At 38.8% G+C, this 11268-nt stretch overlaps 1 protein-coding gene across 1 annotated transcript; it reads left to right on the forward strand.

The window, feature by feature from the left end:
- The first annotated feature begins 5699 nt into the window (after positions 1 to 5699).
- On the forward strand, positions 5700 to 6059 carry LOC133794980 (uncharacterized). Its single transcript, XM_062232432.1, has one exon. The coding sequence runs from the start codon at positions 5700 to 5702 to the stop codon at positions 6057 to 6059; it is 360 nt and encodes a 119-aa protein (XP_062088416.1).
- Positions 6060 to 11268: the final 5209 nt, after the last annotated feature.

Consider the following 11268-nt stretch of genomic DNA (forward strand, 5'->3'; position numbering starts at 1 on the left):
TTTGTAAGTTTGTAACCGATGATTAGGTAAAAGCTGAAATAAACAAAATACTTGGTCACAAATTGATTTTGAGTCTTGCTAGTTTCTATTTTCCAAGTTTTGTTCTACGAAAGGGCTTAATCGGTGCCGTTTATTCTTGAACCGTGGCTCAAATTGCCCATTTAACAAGTTGTCGGATGAGTTAAGAATTTGAAATTTAATACGTATATAGTAATGTAAGCAAATAATTTGAAGAATGTGTCAGAAGTTTTGGTTTGGATTCTGAAGAATTGCTTGGAAGTTTAGAGTTTTGGATGTACAAGAAAGAATATATCCCATTCTTAATCTTTTACAACAATTTATTTGAGGACTTAAGAACTGTATTCCTTGGCTGATATAGAAGTATGCATATCAGACCAAACTTAACTCGCAAACAACGTTTAAACTTTTGTAAATATTATATATATATAAATATTTTTATGTATAAAGATATTTTTGTTATATTATTTTAAATAATATAATGTTAGATTAAATAATGTGACAAAATATGATTTGTCACACCTAATAACATATTATTGAGAGTTACAAAATTTGATACATGTGTGACCAAATGTGACATATTTTGGAGTTACAAATTTGTAACTCTAAAATATTATCCAATAACGTGTAGAATGTATATTATATATTTGAGTTTGGATTTCACAAGGGAAATTTGATATAATATGCTAAAAAATTAAACCCAAAAAATAAACATAGGAAAGTTATCCTACTATTTCATTTTCTTCCCCAAATTACCCTTCACTTTTCAACTTCCCCCCATTTGCTCTAACTCCCTTCTCTCTCCTCCTTCTCGCCATCTCTCTGCTCTAACTACTTTGTAGAATTTGCTTGCTCTTCCTAGGCCGAACCCAGCCACCCAGTCGAACCCAGCGAGACCTCCACCCACCACGACCTCAGCCGGACCTCCCACACACTCAACCGACCTCCACATTCATTTTTCTCACCCAAAAGCAATGGGTAAGTGTTTTTTATGCAAAATATTGTTGGCTTTTGTTATATTTAGTGTAAGTTGTATGGATCTGCACATTGTTGGTTGTATTTTGTCCATTTTGTGTTCTGAAATGAAAGTAGACTATGCTCCGTTTTCTGCGTTTTTTTCTGGGTTTTTCGTTTTTTTGCGATTTTGTGCGATTTCTACCAAAGTCAGAGGTTAGGGATGAAACTATGCGACATTTGAATGATGCCATTGCGATTTTGTGCGATGTTATATGTGTGGCAAAAACTAAGTATTTTGGGCGATTTTAGTGCGATTTTTGGGCGATTTGTGGGCGATTTGTGGGCGACTTTAAATTTTTTTGTTTGTGACAGATTCAACTGTATTTGTGGCTGTATTGTATGATGGTGTTTGGGCTGTCGAGGGTTTCAACTGGGTATTCAATTCCCCAACAAGTAAGACGTTGATGTTTGACATTGACACTACTTTGGAAAAGTTGCGTGAAGTTTTGTATGAAGAGTTGGATGTGGATCCTTTGGTGTATGAACTGAAATTAGAAGTCTGTTACATGTACATGAAAGGCACAAAGTTTCCGCCGGAGGTTTTAGTGAAAGATAGTCAACTACGAGTGTTTTTGAGCATGAAGGCAAAGATGAGTGTGGACAACTTGCTGCCACTATTTGTGACTAAGGTGAAGAAGAATGTGAATTTGGAGCCTACTCCCCCATCTGTAACCCCTCGAAGTGTGGTAGGGACCTTTGTCCCAGAAACTGATCAAGGGGTTGGTTTGAATGAGCAACTACCTAATAATATAGATGACCACAGAGCCGATATCGCATTTGATCATTTAGATGAGTTTGTTGGTCCTTATTACAACGATGATCCTGTGGTAGATTTGGATGAGGATGATGATATGGAGCTGGAAGTTGATGGAGTTGTACAGGTATCTCCCTTGAGGTTGGAACTAACTCCAAACAACCAAGCAGAGCGACAAAGAAGACCCCCCCGTAGTGAGAATCACCAAACACCAGGAACTAGTAGCAGTCGGCCAGGTCCTTCCATTAGTACTCCTGCTTCTGAATTTGAAGTTTGTACCAAATTCAAACCTCTTATGTGGACTAGGGAAGACATAGAGGAAAATCATGTCTATACGACATCTCTTAGTGGTATGCCTTCAAGGGAGATACATCTTGGCAAGTTGTACACAAACAAGGAAGAATTTAAGAATGTAGTAGGAAGGTATGCACTGAAAAAGAATTTTGAGTGGATGGTGAGGAAGTCTGGCACTGATGTGTTGTACATTACTTGCAAGGATCAAAATTGTAAATGAAGATTAAGGGGGAGGAAGAAGGCACGTTGTGACATGTTCGAGGTTACTGTGTTCCACAACGAACACACATGTAACTTGGATTCTAGAAATTCTGATCACCGTCAAGCAGCACTGTGGGTTATTGGCCACATTATTAAGGAAAAGTACACATCAGATGGAACTAAGTACATGGCAAAAGACATACAGAGGGATATGTTTAAGGATTATGGCATCAAGATTAGTTATGAGAAGGCTTGGAGGTGCAGAGAGAAGGAACTTACGTATGTGAGGGGTACGCCAGCAGAATCTTATACAAAGTTATATGGTTACTTGTACATGCTGGAACAGAAGAATCCAAGTACTATTACTGACATTGTGAGAGAGGACAACCGGTTCAAGTACTGTTTTTGATCACTGGATGCTTGTAGGAGGGGATTTAAGTTTTATCGTCCTGTGATTAGTATTGACGGAACATTCTTGAAGACAAAGTATGGGGGCACAATGTTACTTGCTGTTGCGTACGATGCAAACAACCAATTGTTTCCGATGGCCTTTGCAATTGTCGACAGTGACAACCACGACTCTTGGAAGTATTTCTTGCAGAAGTTAAGGGAAGCCATTGGGGAGGTTGAAAACCTTGTGTTCGTATCGGATAGGCATCAGAGCATTGAACATGCTGTCGAGGTCATTTTCCCCGAAGCATGCCATTGCTTTTGCTTTAAACATATTACTATGAATGTCACGCACAATTTCAAGACTGATATATGTAACACGGAAATATGGCTGGCAGCCTACGCATGGTCGAAAAATGAATGTGATAGACATTTTGAGGTGCTCAAATGGATGGATCCTCCCATTGCTACATACGTCGAGCAAATAGGGCTTGAAAAGTGGGCTCGTCCTTATTTTCCAGGCGATCGGTACAACATAATGACAAGCAACGTCGCTGAAAGCTTCAACAATGTGACAGAAGAATTCAGAAAATATCCAATAACTACTTTGGTTGAATTCACCAGGTTCACACTGTAAAATTGGTTTGCTGATCGTCTCGAAAATGCAAGTAAGTGCACTACCCCTTTGGCAACTACTTTTGAGAAGGATTTAAAAGCACAACATGAAGATGGTAGGTTCAGGACTGTCTATCGCAATGGTGCGCAATTATTTAACATTGGTACCGGTCCTGAAGGTCAGAGAGGTGGTGATGTTGTAACGACCCAAATTCACTAATAAGGCTTAAGAGCCTTGATTAGTGTGCCTGGAGGGCATAATGGGAATTATGTGTGGTTTTAATGATTAAGATGCATGATTATGATTTTAAGCATGTTATATGACTATGTGTATTATGTTATGTGATAATTATGCTATGTGAATTGTACCACGTGGGTGTGGTGATATCAATGCGATGCACGTGCCGAGACGGTCCTAGGAAGTTAGATAATGGTAACTGGTGATTTGGTAACTTGTGTAACTGTTAGTAACCATAGAGAGTAACAGGTTTTGTTGGAGAAGTGGTAGAATTGTAAAGCTAGTAAAAGGACAAATATGCCCTTGAGGTTTAGTTAGGAAGGGATATTAGTGGAGGGCTAAGGTAGTCTTTTGGCAGTGGTATAGATGGTTTTGGCTGAGGGAAAAGGATGTATACGGTTCTTTTATGCTAAGTATAACTGAAGTTAAGACTTGGAAGGCTAGAAAGATCAAGAAGGAAAGGGAGAATCAAGAACCTAGAAGGCTAAGTGGAAGAGGAGTTAAGCTGTGTTCTTTGAGGCTAGTAAAGGGCTTAAGGGTGTGGAATCAAGCACATATTAAGGTTTATACTGAGGTAAGGATTTGGTCCCTGTTTTGTTAAGTTCTGAATTTGATTTTGGAAGGAATTGAAAGATAGCCATGGCTTGTTTTGCATGAAAATTCAGCTGGTTTGTCAAGGGGAAACTCAGTTTAAAGCTTGGATTGGAGGAAGCTCAAGTTGAATTTCTGATTGAGGTAAGGGTATTAAACATGTTTGTAATCTCGTAGCTGTTATGATTTAGGGATTTAGAGGTCTGGTTCGTACTTTTTCTCAAGTTTTGGTTTAAGTGTTGAGTCTAAAATCTAAGTATGAATTCTGTGAATGGTAGTATAACTGAGCTAGATTATGATGTTTGTAGGTTGTTGAGAGGTTTATTTGGGGTTTTGAGTTGGTTTTGGGGCTTAGGTATAAGTTTGGGGTGATTTGGAGTGATTTGGGTTCGGGAAAACGCAGGGGAAAAACCCAGAATTTTGGGCTCGCGAAGGAGTGCCGCGGCACTGTTCTAGTGCGCTGCGGCGCAAGGCTGTTTCTGGGCGGTGTGTGCTCTCTGACTTGCTGGGCTCCGCGGCGCTAGGCCTATTTCAGGACATAGGAATTTGCAATTTTGAGCCTTTACTCCAGGGGTTCGGGGGATGCCTTCGGTGCATTGTTTTAGGGATTTGGGGGTTCCGAGAGTGTGGGATTGGTTCCGGGAAATAGTTTTGGATTGATTAGTGACAAAGGAAGTTTCATTTGTGTTGTGATTAGGTCTTTGGGAGACTCGGGGTAGAGAACCGTGCTCGCGGCTTCGAGGCATCGGGAACTAGTGAATTGAAAGGTAAGAAAATTGCACCCGGTTGTATGATTGTGATGGGACTAAGTGCTCCCGAAAGATATATCGTGTCAATGTTGGTATTATGCCATGGGACATATAAAAGCGGTCTAAGAGTGCCGTACATGATTTTAGCGCACAGAGCGCGAATTGGCCACTGGGAGCCAAGAACAATGGGATACTGGAGGGAGCGGCCTGAAGGCGCTAGCCCTGGTTATCGTTTGTGAATTGTGAATATTATGAACTGAAATGCCTAGTATGTGGAATACTTGATTATACTGACTGATGATATATCTGAGTATATGTGATGCAATGTGAGATGTTGACTTGTCTGTTAATTGTTCATGCTCTGTTGTTGTTGTGTTTTCTTGTTGGGCCTTGGCTCACGGGTGCTACGTGGTGCAGGTAAAGGTAAGGGCAAGCTGGACCAAGCCTGAGGTGGAGAGCTCCGAGGTGAAATGTACATAGCCGGCTGTTTGATCACCATGGTCGAGGAGTGAGTCAGGACAGGGATCTACCTAACTGCTCGTTTTGCCTTAGTATGGCTGGCTAATGTATTTGAACCTTGTAACTTTTGTAAACGGCCTTTAAACTGATATTTTTGGGATCCCGTGTAAGTAAACAATGTTTTTTTTAATGAAAATGTGGCTTTTGAAACCAAAACGCTTTCAACCCTAGTTCCTTAATAGTTTCAATAACACGATTTTATTTAAATGACTTGGTTAGCAAGTCTGACACTTTATAAACACATCGTGTAACGGTCTTGGCTACCCAGGGCATTACAGATGTGGACTTAGTCGAGAGAACATGCACATGCGGAATGTTCCAATTGCTAAAAATCCCTTGTCCTCATGCATGTGCCGTAGCAATTAGTCAGAATGCTAGCCTGTACGCACTTAGCTCCCCGTACTACACAAAAGACACGTGGAAGAAGACCTACGATGCAACAATTAATGTTGTCGGCGAGGAGGATGATTGGGTACTACCGGAACACATCAAGAACATGAGAGTCGGGGTACCAGTGGATAAAAAACCGGTGGGTCGGCCTAGGAAGAGCAATGCGGGTAGAAGACCGACGAAGCGTCGCCCGTCTAATGGTCAAGTGGTTGTGGAACCTCGCCATTGTACTAACTGCGGTGGTTCGGGGCACAACAGAGCTACATGCAAAGCTCGAGTTTGAAGCTTTTCTCTATTAGTGTACTTATCTATATTAGTTGTAATGCACTTATTTTTGGACTGGATTTTTGTGTTGTATTCCTGGTTGCTGTTACAGTTTTTTAACCTTTTTTTTTATACAGGAATGTGTGAACCATGTAGAATTTTTAACAGGGTCAAAGTAGATTTTTTTTTTCTTCCAATTTTGCGATAGCTGGCGATGTTTTTGCGATTAGTATGCGATTTTGTGCGATATATTTGCGATGCTAAGTTAATGCACATCAGGAATCTATGAAGATTAATTATGCGATTTTTTTGCGATATATTTGCGATTTTTTTAAATTTACACCAGAAACTATGGAGATTAATTATGCGATTTGTATGCGATTTTTGTGCGATAAATGAGATTTCAGACGATGTAAATGTGCGACAATGTGCGATTTTCAAAGCGAAATTAGTGATTAAAGACGATTTCTAACATATTTTACTAATCTGACAATATATAATAGTGTCGTAAATATAATAGTGTCATAAATATTATACATTCTGGTAAAATAAGTCAACACACCACCTATGTCTAAAGGTGAGCATGTTATCATCGTTAACTTTCTCAAACGACCGATCTAACATTCGGTGCTCCACGTATTCAATGGCATATATTCCACAATCGCCACTGCAAATAAAAAGATATTGGTAATTATTAGTAACAATTTAGTAAAGTAATTCATAATGGAGTACAAAATAAAATAAATACAAAAAGAGACATTTACCTGCTTTCCGCTTGCGGTACAACTTCCGGAGTAGCTCGTTTATAATGCATTGGTGGGACCTGGCTGAGATCACCTGTTTCAACCGGAAATACATAACTGTTGGTCTTAAAATAACCAGAAGCCTGCAATAAGGATGCAAATATCTCGGTATAAGGCTTCAAATATGACTTCATATTGTCCTCAGTCGTGGCGCCGATATCACAGTCATATACAACAATCTGCCAATTCTCAATATCTACCTCAACAGCCACCCAATGCTTCTCAGCAGGAAGGTTCAATGTGAAGTAGATGTACTCATGGTTCTCCCAACAAGGCAAGTGCCGATGCTCCATCCCCCTCACATAATCAATAACTGACTCATCCCAGATAAATGTGCTTCTATCACCATCATGACAATTCCAGTACATTGAAAATATTTGTGGAGCAGATGTGTCCAGAACCACACAATTCGTAGTGTACACCTCAGGGAAGAGCTTCCTCTTTCTTCTCAACAAGTGGAATATGGCATCAATTTGCTGCATTTGAAATAAAAATGGTTAGAATCGAATCGCAAAAGAGTCACACAAATGTCACAAACAAGTCGCATAAAACACAATTGTAGAATCCAAGAACTTTACTTAGCTAAGATAGATGGTAGTATTATAGTATTTATAGCATTATCTTTGTAACTGTGGATTTTTGGTTCAGACTGGGAATTATTTGGACACTCATAGTAGTACTTGTAGATTTTCTAAGTTTAACCTATAGTTTAAGAATATTAATGTTAACCTAAGGTTTGATTATATGACTGATATTAAGGATAATATTTATTAAACTATAAGGTTTAGATAAGGACCAATAGGATTTTAAGCACATGTTATGTATGGATGATTAAGGATTAAGTATTTTGAGGATTAAATTTAATAAGAGTAAAAGTTTGAATGCTATAAGGTCAGTCAGCAGCTTTGAATACGTTGAGGGCTTAGTCAAGGCTGTTTACTCCATTCAAACTTAGCTAAAAATGTGTAATTTTGTGTTTAATTAATCAGCGTGTGTCGATATATCGCAGCTATAGGGGGCGATATATCGTAGCACGTAGATACGAAAAACACGAGACGATGCACGACAGCCTCGGGCATACTAGCCCAGGCGATATATCGCCTACAGGGGGCGATATATCGCCTCCTTCAGTATATTTTGAAACATTTTGAAATCGTTTTCCATTCAGCCATTCAACCTCTTGAAAAGTCCAGCATCTTTTTGAATGAGTCTTCAGCCTCTGCTGAACAATAATTCAAATTATTTTCACCTAAAAAGCTATTATTTTTATTCAAGTAAAATTAAGATCCTTTCATTCCTAAACTCTATAAATAGGACCTAGTACCCAACCATTATTCATCTTTTGCTCTAAGTTCAGAGGCTGCAAGTGCTAAGTGAGTGTGAGAGTGTAAACACCTGGGTTGGGGAATCATAAGCTTGATCATCATAAGCTTATCAAACACTTGGGGAAGTAAGGTTTTATAGTATTTCGGTTTGAGGTGTAGATTGGTCTTTCTAGTCTTCAAGGTAACCCAAAACTCTAGTTCATTTCTGTACTTGTTCTTTTAAGTTCTCATAGTCTTCTACTCAGCTTCTAACCTTAATTTTTATTTGGGTTAGGAAATCTAAGCTCTTAAGCAAAAAGGTTTTGGTAAGTATGTTTCTCAAAGGTTTAGTCCTTCCATTCCTTTCATTTCTTTTTCTTCAAATCTACTCACCCTGTTATATATGGTTTTAGGAGTGTTTCAAAATTCCCAACGCTTTCCTCTTATCCCGGTAACTTTGGTAAGGAAAATAGGATAGAAATTCATATGTTATATGTTTTACATGTTATCTTATGTTTCTTATGTTATGATAAAGTGTTATTATATGTATGTTTGTAGGCTTGGGCATATGACCCATATGACTAACAAGACCCTAAATAGATTATGGGCATATGACCTACTTAGCTAGTAGGACCCCACTAATCTTATGGGCATATGACTTGTTTAGTCTATGGGACCCCAAGTAATAATGGCCATTATAGTATGTGTATGATATAAGTGTTATGTTAAGTTTTTATGTTTCTTATGAAATTTATGTATATGAACTATGTGTTAGATTTTCCTTGCTGGGCATTAGGCTCATTCCTTTTTGTTTATATGTGCAGGAAAATAGCTATAGTGGCGGTAAGATTCGTGGATGCTTGGGAGAATGTGTATCGGTGGTGAATGGATTCAAGGAGTCGAGAGTTCAATTTTCGAGGATGTAGTCTTGTTTTTTTTATGGTCTTTATATGTATTTTTCGCACTTATTATGTAACTTCTTGTATTTTAAATTATGTTTTGTTTTTAAAGACAATGGGATCCCATATCCTACTTATTTTATGAAAGTAACTCTTATTTCTACAAGTTTCCAATAAAGTTATGGTATTTTCGCAAATGTAAGTTTTATTAAGGATTTGTATGTATAGTTTCGTTAATGGTCCAAAAGTCTAGAGTAGTGGGTCATTACAGTTGGTATCAGAGCAACGGTTCCTTCACATGAAGTTCTCCTCGATACACACACTCAAAAGCTCCGAATCTAACTGCCAAGTAAGTATTTAAGTCATAGTTATTTTGCTTATGTGTATAGCTAACAACTTTAGTCTTTATGTTTTCAGTTAAGTATGAACGGAGCTTTAACCTACCAAGATATCCGAGCCATTAAGGCCTTAAAAAGAATAAGGGAGCCAAGAAACACCGTAGGAGCACTAGAAAGGACCACTCGAAGATTGCTCTTGTTCCACCAAGAGATAGGTCACCTTCAAGAGGCTAAGCAAATAATGTTAAGATCAACGAAACAATATGTATTAATAATTAGGCTATTTAAAGATTTCCATCCTGTAATAGCAGCCTTAGAAGAAATATGGGAGACTATAAATAATGATGATGACTTACAAGTAGCCCTAAGATATTATTCTCTCATACTTAAGTTCACCTATGATTTAGAGTTTCAATTCACTAATGAACAACAACATAGGATCTTCTTGAATCTTCCCCGAGGAAATTTTGAGGCTCAAGACAATGATGTTTATAAGGAGATAGATGAGGATATGCTAGATGAAGGATCGGATGTAGAAGATCCTGATTTTTAGAATAGTTAGTTTTTCATTGTTTGTTTAATTTATTTCTTTATTTTATGATTGTAATAAGTGAAATTTATTTTTTCCAAATGAATAACATGCTATTTTATTACCATGTATGAGTTTGATTTTTATTTTCGCAATCATAATAAATAATAAATAAAATGAATAATGACTAAGTTCGGTGAGGGTGGATACAAATCAATGAACCAAGTTTCCTTATTGAGAGTTAGGGGGCCATAGTAGTGGGAACAATTTTACTGATCCCAGCCCTCCCTCAATATGGTTAACTTTGGAACAAAGATAAGTTTCGAGCCTGAGAATTAAGTCATATAGGATGATTAGAAACACACTTAGAAAATAAAGATGACACGTTTTTCTAAGTATAGAAACCCACTCTAAATAATATATAAAGACTTATATAAATTTTCATAAAAAGTCATAATAAATAAGTCCGAGATATGTTTGTTTTAGAATAAGTTTTGCCTTAGAGCCTATTAGGGTAAGTTCTAACATGTTCTCGACTGTTAGAACTTTTGGTGAAGATGTCGCTCCAAAGATCTGCACGCACCAACGGAAACGCCTCCAACGCCGTCCCAGCTACCAATGAAGCCCCTCCAGTTTGCAGAAGAGGAGTGTGTGCTACTACTAGCCGCAACGCGCCGACACTACAAGCTGACAACACTACGGAGATCGCCAGACTGCGACAGCAAGTCGAGGAACTTTTGCAGCAACAACGCCAACAGGCTCAAACTCAGCCTCAGCCTCCGCCGCAGCCGCAACCGCAGCCACAGCAAATGGCCCCATCACTCCAACAAGTTGGTCCATGTGGGGGATGGCCAGTGACGAACTACGCGCCATATCCAGTACCGACACATGGAGCCAGTGTATGAGAGGTTCCGCAAGCAGCACGCTCCAAACTTCAAAGGGACTACAGACCCCTTTGAGGCAGAAGAGTGGCTAAGGAATGTGGAGCCGATTCTGACGCACATGAATCTTAGTAATGCGGACCGCATATCCTGCGTCTCGTCATTACTCAAGAAGGATGCCAGAATATGGTGGGACTTAGTTCAGCAGACTAACGATGTCGCCACCATGATATGGACAATATTTGTGGAGCTATTCCACAAGAAGTATTACACCTCGGCAGTAATCGCTAATGGTAAAAGAATATGCTCATCAGTTCGACAGATTAGCTAAGTTTGCACCAAAGTTTGTTCCAACCGACTTTATGAAGGTGACTGAATTAGGGGTTAAGCTAGCAAACACGGGAAATACCACCTATGCAAATGTTCTAGAAACTGCAGTAGAAGTAAAAAGGGTTAAGATGAATGTTAGTGAGG

This window comes from Humulus lupulus, chromosome 8 (assembly GCF_963169125.1).
Source record: "Humulus lupulus chromosome 8, drHumLupu1.1, whole genome shotgun sequence".
In the NCBI taxonomy this organism is placed as follows: Eukaryota; Viridiplantae; Streptophyta; class Magnoliopsida; order Rosales; family Cannabaceae; genus Humulus; species Humulus lupulus.